Source organism: Larimichthys crocea, chromosome XIII, assembly GCF_000972845.2.
Source record: "Larimichthys crocea isolate SSNF chromosome XIII, L_crocea_2.0, whole genome shotgun sequence".
NCBI lineage: Eukaryota > Metazoa > Chordata > Actinopteri > Sciaenidae > Larimichthys > Larimichthys crocea.
The window spans coordinates 5,103,668-5,116,060 of NC_040023.1; the positions used below are offsets into that span (position 1 = coordinate 5,103,668).

The window sequence follows — 12,393 nt, forward strand, 5'->3', positions numbered from 1 at the left end:
TTTTATTGAAGTAACAATATTGAAAGGAAAGTGTATCAGATTTAGGGGTCTCTATTTACAGAATATGATAGAAATGCGGATAATTATGATTTTATTAGTGTATAATCACCTGAAAATATTCTCCTTCATGCTAGAAAAGAGGGCGTGAGGGGTTGCAATCAGCAACTACACCACTAGATGCCACTAAACTCTACACACTGGCCCTTTAACATTAACTAAATATTTTTGTATTATAAATATTTATCCTATTATGTTTATGTTTATTTATAAGTATAAACTTTGATTTTATGGAAGTATATTTCCAGTCACATTTCAGATTTGTCAGTTCACCAGTTTCACTGGGGTATAAATATCAGGAGACACAAGCTAGATTCCCTTAGGCTGTATTTGATTAGTCGTTCAACGTGCCCTCTTTGACATCCCCCCTCGGCACTCGCCCTCAGGGGAAACCCCGCCGCTATCATAAGTGTTGTTCCATTCCTCTGCCAGGAAGGTTAAAATGGGCCATTGTTGGATCTTCCAGCAGAACAATCATCTGAAGCGCACCTCACAATCTACACAAAATGGTTCTCTGACCGCAGAAGAAAGATTTTGCTGTTAGACATTGAGCGCTTTAGAAAATCTGCGGGATGAGCTCAAGAGTCGACCAGTGTTGACCTCAAAATCTGAAGGATCTGTAGAAATTCAGTGTGGAGGAATAGTCTCAGATCCCATGCCATGTGTTCACTAACGTCAACACACATATATAGGAGATTCCTCCTATAGAAAGCTGTTATCTTGGCTAAAATGCACAGGATGTTACATGAAGGGATGCTGATTATTGTGGAACACGGTTTTTTTTAACCTATATTTGAGAATATTATGAATGAAAGATCATGAGGATGAATTGTTTTTGAAATTCTTACAAAACCGTAGCAATAACTCAGTGAGGACATTTTGTAACACCATATAGCCTACAACCATGGACAGATTTATGAAACAAACCCAACCCCTTCTAAATACATAGGACCTACCTATCACCATATGACTGCCCCTGCCAGGTCAGTGAGGTATAAAAAATAAAAATAAAAAAATCTCTCCAAAAAGCGTGGCTGTTAAGCAACAACATATTTTATTTCTTTTCCTGTTTTATACACTATTTAGAAAATAAAACACATTGAATAAATACAAATTTAGAAAGCGACAGATTTCCGCCGTATTCTCACAGCAACACATGGTTATTCTTACGGAGCTCTCTCTGGACTAGCGAGGGGATTCGCGTCGTAGAATCCACCCTAAAGCAGACTTGGGCCACATACTGCAATGAAACACTTAAGACTGGGCATGCAGATGCTGAAGTGGTCCCCATTTACAGACACAGAGTGAATGGATTGGCACATTGATAAGACGTTGAGAACATCTAGAAACATCTGGGAAGAGGGAGGGAGAAGGAGGAAAAAAAACATCTATATACACGGAAAATAAATAAAGAGAAATTAGGTCCAAGACAACTCTACTGTACAGATATGTCCATCGGATGTGACCGACTTCTATCCTTTTCACCATCAGTTAAACTTCCATCTTCAGCCTTACCCACGATAAAGTTCAAATATAGTACAGAACAACATGGGATGTTCACCAACAGCAGATTGCACCATTTACAGTGTTACAAACAAACACAAAATAATCACCCAGTGGTTTCATCAACTGTAGTTCCCTTTCAGTGTTTGTTCATAATAAGGCAGGACACAGCTGAGCTCTTTGAATCCTGTCATCATGGTGTACAACAGGTAGTCTGGCTGCCTTGACAGCGGTCGTATATAAAATGAACTCCTGTTCAGTGTCCTCTGGTTTGGCAGATGTAAAGTGGCACAAAAGAGTACAGGTTGGATCAGAGCGCCGCGGGAAAAAGCAAAAAGGGGGTGTCAGTAGTATGTTACAAGTTGTCCAGTGAGCTTTCTCAATCAGTCCTTTATGGCAGACGACATTTCATCCAGGCATGGCGAAGGAGACAACCAGAGCTGTATACATGGACTAAGGAGACAGGAGCAGAGATCCAGGATGCAAGATCAAGGATCCAGACCTTCTCCTCGAAGAAGGACGAGAAGGGAGGGATTGGTGCTATCTGATTTCCAAGCAGTCCAGGTACTCTTGGGCCAGGTCATAGCAGAACCGGTACTGCTCCTAGAACAAGCACAGATTATTGACCAAAGTTATTTTCCACATCAGCAGTATATAATTTGCTAACTATACATTATCCTTCTATGTCCAGTGTTATGTTAAGTGCATTCCTGATATTTAGTGATCAACAACTGCTGTAATTTAGTTTTTATCAACCTTTTATTTCTCTTGTCAACCAATCCCAAGTGCAGACTAAAACCAACAATGAATAATCTATTGATACTAACACAAGGTTTCTGCAGGGTTCATCATATTGACTTTAAGAGCTTTTAATACCTGTTTCACGGTCATACCAGCAAGTATGAAAGTATGAAGGAAAACCAGTAGGAAGAATCCAGTCCCTGAATCCAAAGCTTTTTAACACTTTAAGACCTGCAGATACCCTGTACCAACTGTTGTGTGCGTCAAAGCCTAATATATCTTCTTCCTGTGTGTGCCACAGAGCTCCATTGTTGTCCAAAAACAACATTAATGAGTCATACCATTGCACTAGGTGACACGTTCTTTCATTACAATGAATCAGAGGTTATTTCAAATCAATCCCATACACGCACACAACCACAAATACACACACACACACACACATCATCCAGGTAAAAACAAGTGCACCGAATGTGTATGTATCATCTGCTGGAAACAGTTCCCAACAAAGGTACTATTTCTCATTTTGGTTCACTTTATTATTCAGCCTGACATCGTGTTTTGTCAGCCACTTGTATTGTTTTGGTTTGGTCCTAATCAAACAAGTTGGTGTGATAGCTGCAGAGGTGACTGTTTTTTTCCACAGCAATCTAAGCAATGGGACTTTTTAAGAGTTGTTATTTTTGTGGTTCTATTATTTCTGGATTTATAACCACCTGTGCAACAGCCATTTTTTTTCTGTTCTGCTATTTTTTTTTAATGGATGTACGTAGCTGGCTAGCCAAACAGGAAGGTGCCAAAATAATTCAGAGGTCTGGAACAACTCTGACTCTCTGATTTCAGAACTTATTAAAACCCTCAGTTTTCTATTATTTCCGTTCTGTTTCTCACAGTTTTTCTTGTCTCTGTATGTTCATAGATTGGAGTCATACATCCTCAAGATAAGTACAAATGTATCCCTCATCCTGATAAATTTCCAACACGTCTTCACCTCATTTTGTGCTACCTAGAAGGAAATTGTATTGATTTGCGCCCACTTTATTTGTTTGTTTAACTTTGCATTATAATACGCTGCATCTAAAATTGTATCCCGTTACTCAGTAAACCGACCCTTGCAATGCTTTTTTGTGGACTTTTGCATTTATGCTGTTTATTCGAATCAATAAATTTAGAAATATGTTCAATAAGAGGAAACGGAAGTAAAATATGGTAGATTTATTTCTGGAAAGTGGCAAATTTAATTTCCTTGTCTTCCTGCAGAGCAGTATTTTTCTTCCCTGACATTCACTGCATGAGGCAGCAACCTACTATGATGTAATATGTTGCAGTAAAGACAGATAAAGACCCCTGCTTGCTCACCATTGTCTCCACCATGTTTGGCTTAGAGTTGCGCAGCGTTTTGGCAGCGAAGAACACGTCCACCACGCTGTGGTGACGAATCATTTCCAGGATCATGGTGCAGGCACAGAAAGTACCGCTTCGACCGCCACCATTCCTACTCCAGGAAGAACGAAACAAACACACGCAGACACAAACACAGAATAGAAGGATAAAGACATGAGTGACCTAATAAAGATGTGGTACAGCTGCTCAGACGGCCTCTCAGAGGGAGAGCTACAGAGTGAAATGTCACAGTTTGACTGAGCGCAGATCAAGCATGCTGTCAGAAAAAGGCCAACTGGCAGACTTTCAAGATGAATATCTGAGTAAAGTTCTCATTAAAATACAGGAGCGGGGACCTAATCAGATATGAGACGTCTAACACACAGCCTGACCTCCGGAGATCAAAGGCACCTGAGATGGGATGGGGACAAATCTAATGGAGAGCATACGCCACCACTGATGCCGCTAATGTAAAGACACATCACTTAATGGTTTATTTTTCTTTTAATGAGATTTAAAACCCACTAAAAAGTATAGAAACTTTCTAAAGTGTGACTGTGGCGGGTCTTACAGTAGCGAGATGAATAATATGAATGTGAGGCATCTTATTAGAACACAGTATGCTTGATCAAAGTAGAAAAGTCCAGCCTTCGATGGAAAGACGATGAATTCTTAATAAATTTGAACTTTACATCAAAAGATACCTCAGGTCTAGAAAAGACTCACATCAGCACTGAAGCTGACGTTAAAACACATGTATGGGGTCTAGACTCTAGATGTATGTAAGTGGACTCACAGGCAGTGGACGATGGTGCGTCCCTCTCCACACTCCCTCTGCCAGTTGTGAACCTGAGCCAAAAGGCTAAGGAAGGCTTTCTTGGAGTCGGGCACGTCGCGGTATGGGGACCAGCGCAGGAACTGAAAGTGACGCACCACGAGCTGGCCTTCCTGCAGCTGGAAAGAGTAAGCGTTGTAGAGAGCGAGGGAAAAGTGAGAAGAGTTGAGTTTTTTTTTTTTTCCAGCCATCATACTGTAATATGCATTAAACCCATTGCATATGCACCGCACCCATTCAAACATTTATCTGGTTGAGGGGATTCTGTCAATACTTCAAAACTTGCTCAAGTTCAACTGTGGAGCTCATGTTCTTTACTTCTAATTGGTTGCAGCAGTGTACCAAAGAGTGAACCAGTTGAAGTTGTGCACTAAAATCAAAACAGTAGGCTGACGGATGCTCACTAGGACCAGATGTGTTTACATTACAAATGGTGACTGGAGCAGCTTTAAAGTCACATTTTAAACTGTGTTTCTTTTATTGTCAAAGTATATCAGCCTATCCGAGACTTCCTGAGGGCTGTCTCCTCTTTGTCCAAAAGAAATCTGGACACTTTCGTGCACTTAAATGTCACAGAGCAGTTAACCCAAATTCATGCTTCAAAAATGTCCTAGAAAGCTATTGGTAATGTCGGAGAACCCAGAAACTTGTTTCTCCACGGTCTCTTTTTCTCCAGTCTGGGGATTGAAATGGAGTTTGTTCTTTCAGCACATGCAGAAGTAACGCTTTCTGGGTTGCAACTTTCGATAAGGCCAAAGACAGTCAGGGGATTCTTGGTGGATTGTGAGAAATGCCACCTAAAAGGTGATCTTTGGAAATGTTTTCTAAACTGCTATATTCACAGTTGTTTTCACTATATAGAATGGTGAATATTGATTACATTTACCCTTTCTGGGTGGGAAATAGTGTGCGTGCATGTCCTCAAGATAAAACCAGCCCATAAACATTGCTTCCACAAGGTACCTTTTATTTTGGAAGGAACACAAGCACTAACAAGTACTATGCCAGCTGGGATAGGCTCCAGCTCTCTGCGATTGCTTGGCAACAATGCTGCTAATACTGTAGCACCTTTGCTGTATCTACTGGACAAAGGAGTACCTTCTTGGGACAGAGGCTATCGTTGTCTTGCTCTGTGGGGTCTGCCTCCTCGGGATCCTGCAGAGAGGCCGTGTGGGAACAGTTTTTTATGTCAAGTGTCAAGATATTTAAGTGGGCTGGGTGGGAGAGATTGGGTGACTGACAGGTGAGGTTTAGGCCACCGTGAGGGTCAGGGATGGCGGCACAAGAGCTAGGAGGGTTTGTCAACTAAAGGTGGATTCGGGACAGGGACGTGTCTGCTCAACTAGCTGCTGGAAGCGTCTACAGGAGACTGCTGAGCACCTACTGAGGCTACTGAGGTCAGAGGAGGGGAGCTGGGGGAGTCACAACAGTGTAAAGTGGAAGCTGGAGCCAAGCTAGATGACTCAGACAACACACAGACACGTACACAACATATACACAACACACACAAAATACTGAAATATCAGATATAGTCAAAATAAAGAAACTTTTTTTTTTGTAACTGTAGAAACTGTAAAATGTAGATTTCTGCTTATTAAACAGGGACCATACATATGTGACTAAAACATTACCATGTTGTTGACAGAAGGGATTATTACACTGCAAATCATTCAGACCGCTGGGAACAACAAATGCCAGCTGACGGTAGGTCAGCATTCGGAGTCATTATATTGGTTTCAGGCTTCATTAACCCTCTTAAAAATAAATGAATGGATTCAATGCCAGGAAATGCCTCCCACAGCAAATCAGAGCTGGAGCAGCTCTTTGCCGAGGAAGGAGGCATGTGTCAACATCCAAAATTAAAGCGAAAAACATGTCATTTGATGAGAAAATTAGACATCTAAACAACTTTTTTTTTTTTTTTGCCATTAACACTCTCAAACTGACGTATCGAGGCAACTTAATTCAGACTTCTAATTTAGATCGTGCTTGTTTGTGAGTGTGAAGACAGCAAAATGAAGGGAATTAAATGTTTTAGCTAAAGTTTCACCATGCACCGTCATCAAGAGTCTGCAAAAACACGACTATTGCATTGCTGGAACCTACTTAAAGTATTTAAAGTATTGTAAAAAAAAAAAAAACTCCAGTACGTATCTCTGTTCTACAGCTACTACTGCATCTTTAGTGGACTAATGGTGAGCTAAACAAATGTTATTCCAATATAAGGCTGGAAAAACACAGTGTAAAGCTTGTTAAAATATTCTGCATGAAGATTTCTCCATACACATTATGTTTTTAGCCAAAAACAAATAAATGGACAGATTGCGGCAGCGAAATCAAAACGTAAAGATGATTTATCTAAGGTCTGGTTGGTGCAGTTTGAGTCAGTAACTCTAGATACATAAAATTCAAGGATGTTCTAGAGCAAAGATGTTCCACATTAGCAGAAATGTATCCATGCTGCGGTGGATCTACCTACCCGAGTGATGTTCTGAACCCGGAAGAGACGGATGATAACGTCATCGTCGGCTGTCCTGGACAGAAGCTCCACCGTCATTGGTCCAAACTGCTGCAACCCTGGTTCAGGCCAATACTGCAGACAAGGCTTGAGGAGAGGAGAAGAGTCGGGCGAAGGGAGGTGAGAGAGACAGGGAGAGAGAAGAGGAGATTGGAGAAGGGAGGGTGAGGCAGGAGAAGAAAGGAGGAGACAGGTGAAGAAAGAAAGAGACAGGAGAAAGGGGAAGAGAGGAGGAGATAGGAGACAGGAGAAGACAAGAGGGGAGGGGTGGCGAGAGGGGAAGAAAAGAGAAAAGAAGAGAAGAGAGGAGGAGAGTAGAGGTGAGGAGAAAAGTGGAGAAGGGGTAACAGGTCATTAGCCCACACTTGCTTGAGGCAGGACAAATCATTATGACAGCAGCCATGGTGATGGTGAGGCCCGGTAACAAGACACCTGAGTATTGACAGCAGAGACAATTAGCCTAAATGACAACGATTATCTACAAATAGCAACCGTAAATTAAATGAGCAAAAAAAAAAAAAACCCGCTCGTCACCGGGAACAATCTTTCACATAAGCCGCGGTCACCAAGCTTGAATTATTCATGAGTCGAAATCATTACCATTAGCACATTATAAATTAATGGAGTAGGAGACCTTGGCTATGCCTGGGAGAGATAAACATGAAGTTAGCCGAGAGGTTGGCATACGCAAAAAGCCAAGGTCTCCCATCACTGCTGCTTCAAAGATGCATCCCACCGGCCAACAGGACCCACGGGGAGGGGGGGAGCTGTGCTGACACACTGACGGGTTCTGCGGTGACTTTGGGGTTGAGGGGACCCCTGGAGGAGGAAGCGAGGTTGGCATTTCACAGTGACAGAAGGGTATTAACAGGTGACATTGGGCAGGAAGGGGAGATAAATATTTACACATTCAGACAGGAGACAGGCAGCTCCAACTCAGGAGGCCAAACCGAGTGTGTGTGTGTGTGCTCAGAGGTGAACTGTTAATCCACTGGCAGTAAGAGACAAGGGAGGAGAAAAAGAAGAATAAAAAGAGAGGGGGTGCAAAGGAAGAAGGACAGGTTGCAGCTGACAGGCATGGTGGAAATGTTGAGCGGGAATTCAACATGACACGGTGACAGAGTGGCGATAGGGAGACGGCAGAACAAACCCACGCATGAGCAAACACGGCGGGAGCGATAAGAACGCGCTAATGCCACGACAGAGCCCGTGAAAATGAGATGGACGGCCCGGATGCATGGATTCAAGCGTTGTGGCAGGGCACCAGTTAAAGGCCAGACAAGTGATGACCCGTCGTCACATCCACCTTTTTATCTGAAGGACGGAGAGACGTGGATGACACGTTGTCACTACAGTGGTACATCACGGAGGAAGGTTATATGAGCAGTCATTGCTTATTTGTGAATATAAAATCAGCATTTTTTTTTAAAATGTTTGTATGCAGCGATAATGAGTAGTGCTGAAGCAAGTTTGTCCACATTTTTTTTTTTTCAGTTTTTCAAGATTTTCTTTGGCCTTTCTCAGCACTGTGGAAAAATAAATAAAACTGAAATACAAAAAACTTTTTTTTTCCACAAGTGAAAAATAAATAAATAAAATAAAAACAAATCTAATAAATAATAAAAAAATATGCTTTAAATATAAGAAAGAAATCTAAGAAAATATGATGAGCATTTTCCATTATTTTCTGATATTTTTTTTGTATTTCTAATTAATTTCTATTTTCTTGATTATTAAAAGAATAACCAGTTAATAAAGAAAAAAAACATTTTGGTTGTGGAAAATAATTGGTTGCACCCATAAAATTGTTTTGTCTTTCATAGTCGAGATTTCCTCGAGGGACTAGTCTGTTTTAATAGCTCATATATGAACATTTTCTGTATTTAGGTATGAAGTTAACTGCTGTAAATCTGACAGTAAATCCAGTAAAATGACCATCCACACAGCGCCATCACAGTGACAGCACATAACAGTGGTAATGCTAACTTTAAATAACAAGTGTGTGGGATTTAGTGCCATCTAGTGGTGTAGTTGCCGACTGCAACCTCCTCGCCTTCCTAGTGCGACACTAGCAAAACACAAACAGCACATAAAAATGAGAAAATTGAGGCCCTATCTAGAACCAGTGTTTAGTTTGTCTGTTCTGGGCTACTGTAGAAACATGCCGGTTCAAGATGCAGACCTGCAGCTCCTCTAGATATTAAAGACTCATTCTAAAGTAACAAAAATATAACAATTATTATTTTAAGGTACATGTACATTCATAAAAATCATACTGCCTTTAGATTCCAACACAGACCAAATCTGTCTCTGCAGTTTTCATTTCTCATTCAACAAAGTAAGAATTCGCTCTTCAGAGCCCAAATTGTTTGGCAGTTCTTCAAGCGACCATCAAGTGCAATTAATACATGAATGAAGCTGATTTCATGATCACTGCGGGGTTATCAGGTAAAATAAATGCATGAATAGCTTTTAAGAGGAAATTAAGGGGCTTTTAGTGCCATTAAATCCAAGTGGAAACACAAGATCCTTTGTGAACACGGCCCCAGGTGCCTCATGTTAGGTAACTTTACTCAGAAGAAGCTGTGAGAGCAGGGTTTGATTGAACTACTATTTATCAGCTACACAGCATCATGAAAAGAGACGTGCTTGTCCCACGATTAATATCAATCGACTTATGTTTTTTTGTGATTTGATGGCTAATAACTATATCTTTTTTTCCAGATTTATTAAGTTCAACAGTTCAAGAGTTTTCTTTCTGTGCCACTTCTTGTTTACTTTTGCTCTGCTGTTTGCCTTACAGTGTTTCGAACTGGTAGGAAATTGGCTCTGACATTCTGAACTCCCCATATGCTCTCTCTGTAATAACATGCTGTATTTCTAAGAGGATAAGCTGCTCTGTTGGCGGATATTAAACCACGGTGCGCTGAATAAAAAAGGGAAAGTAACGATCAATTGAATAGGCTCGAAATATCTAATTTCTACAAGATGAATGTGTTGCACTGTCCATTCCGTTGAGTGCAACATGATGCCGTTGGGAAATTAAGACAAGAGCATGTGAATTTTGGGTCCTTAAAATGTTACAAAACACCGTTCTAAAATGCTACTGTGGTTTTAATATTGGAGTGTATGTAAATACACTGTATGGCACTAATGAAAATCCAGCTGTGACACAGACGCTGTCAAAGGGTTTCAAAGTTACCCATGGCTTAATTATAAGTGGCAAGCTGAGTTAGAGCTCCACCTAATGAGATTAGTAATAAAGTGACTTCTACTTCTCAAATCTCCAGCTGCTTTTATAGCCCCTCTCCTCTTACCCAGGCAGAGTTGGACTGGTTGAGCTGGTTGAGCATCACCACCGAGGTGCAGCCGTAGTCGTACACGAGCCTCCAGAAGTCCGTGGTGGTGCCGGGCAGCGGGTGCGGGGTCACCACGAAGGCGGCGGGCCGGAGGAAGCTGTCGGCGAGCGCCGCATTGATGTAGTTGCTGCTTTCACCCTCGGTGGTGACGAGGAAGGCAAGGGAGCGGTCCGGCGGCAGGACGTCCATGCTGCGGTTCTTCTCGCGGTTCCTGGGCATCAGAGAAATGCTGCACTCCTCCACGTCCAGGTGAGGAGTCACAGAGTTCAGAGTCTGAGGGAGGAGAAAGGGAAGAAGAAGGAGGAAGAGGAGGAGTGCACAGAAGAGCTAATTAAAAAAAGGGCTGGCGTGTGTTTGAGAATATGTTTAAATTTTAGATGCGGCGATAAAGTGAAAGTCTGAGAATGAAGATTGTGATAAGAGGAGACAGACGCAGCGGAACAGAAATGGGATCAAAGAGAGATGGACAGAGGCAATGATAATATTCTCTACTCAAACAGCTGGACTGTCAATACTTGACAAGCACAACTATCTCCAATCATCTCAAAAAAAAAAGGTTCAAACGCATCAATTATCAGTCAAAACCGCCACGAGGCTTAATGGATAAAAACACTTTTTTTTTTTTTTTGCACAGTCTCATACATTATGAATAAGCATATTAGGAAGCAGTGGAAATTGAAAAGAACTGATTATCTAACTTGCTTCATATTGTGAATGACTCCCTATTGGTTTACACAAAACGAATACAACGTTCCGGCTCATAACTGGAATATTGCATCTCAGCTACAAGTCACAATTATGAGAGTCTGTCCGTGAGCAGTGCTGAGTGAAGGTAACATTAACTGGACAAGCCAATACCATTACATAAAAGACAGATAAAAAAACTCTAAAACTCTCTGCTGAGCAAATTCTTTTTTTTATGTATACCGATGGCCCTGGTGGCTATCACTCTCATGATAACGACCCATTTATCTCAAACAGCCAGAGGTTTTTCTTTCTCACCAAAGACCTACAGTGAAACACTCAGTGTGTACAGAAGGGCAAAAGTAAAAGCTCTTACGAAGAGGACTTGTATCAGTGTTGTATCAGCAAGTTGTAGTAAAATGGGCATTTACTTCAATGAACAAAAGTCAAGTGGCAGAACTACAGTCAAGTCTAGGACATTATGTATTTCCTGATTTATGAGGAACCAGCACAGTGATTTTCAGGATTTAGAACCGGCAGTAGTAAAACCTGAGTGGAGCATCTGCATGGTTGCTCTAGATATTAAAGGCAGATTTACAGTTCTTACGGGGTTGCGGCACAGCTAAGGCCCCTACACATATAGCTGCCGACGTTCTCTCTCTTCTCTTTGACATGGAAACTGTTTTGGTCCGCTCTCCACGCGACTTCAGCTCTCGAGGGTTGCCGTGGTGATTACAAAGAGATAAATCTGATGCTCGACTATTAATTAACACCTTAAACCATAAAGGTCTGCTGTGTGACTCCTGTTAACACCTACCGTACTCCATATAGACTGACACTCGACTGACTGCGGTTAGATTTGCTGCATCTGCACTGTTTCATGTTTCATGGCTGTGGGCATCATTTCTCTACGTTTCTAGCTGACAGTGTCAATATGTTGTAGTCTGTTCAGGTCGGAGCGGTCACATAGGTCATATAGATTGTTTTCTGCCATGTTTGTTCCTTTGTGCATCGAAATAATCAAAATTCAAGTAAATGTGCATCGTCCATCGACTTTTACAATGGGTGATAAGCAGTCAGAATGGGAACTTGTGAGGCTGGTTTATGGTTTATTTTGTTATTCAAAAAGGGACAGTGCCCATAATTCTACTTTAAAAACATCAATGTAAATCTGCGAGGACAACAGCTAATTCAGTTAGTACTCCTGTACCAGTTCAGAAGTGTAATATGTAAACAATAAATCAGACATTGGAATCTTCTAATGAACTCAGAAGTAAATATTGTGTTTGGATGAACCTGGTGTTAGTTCGAAT

At 41.4% G+C, this 12,393-nt stretch overlaps 1 protein-coding gene across 7 annotated transcripts in view; it reads right to left on the reverse strand.

Annotated features, from left to right (window-relative positions):
- Nucleotides 1–1,099: 1,099 nt before the first annotated feature.
- ptprua (protein tyrosine phosphatase receptor type Ua) overlaps nt 1,100–12,393 on the reverse strand; it is a 169,414-nt gene continuing 158,120 nt past the window's right edge. For 4 of the 7 annotated variants that reach the window (XM_019267019.2, XM_019267015.2, XM_019267014.2 and 1 more), the window contains 5 exons: nt 10,355–10,669; nt 6,999–7,124; nt 4,481–4,638; nt 3,661–3,802; nt 1,100–2,163 (listed from right to left, as the gene is read on the reverse strand). In XM_019267019.2, the coding sequence (XP_019122564.2) occupies nt 2,101–2,163; nt 3,661–3,802; nt 4,481–4,638; nt 6,999–7,124; nt 10,355–10,669 (804 nt within the window). In that variant the 3' untranslated portion in view covers nt 1,100–2,100. The remainder of the gene's footprint in view (nt 2,164–3,660; nt 3,803–4,480; nt 4,639–6,998; nt 7,125–10,354; nt 10,670–12,393) is intronic. The other 3 variants (XM_019267016.2, XM_019267020.2, XM_019267018.2) reach the window with 1 other exon arrangement.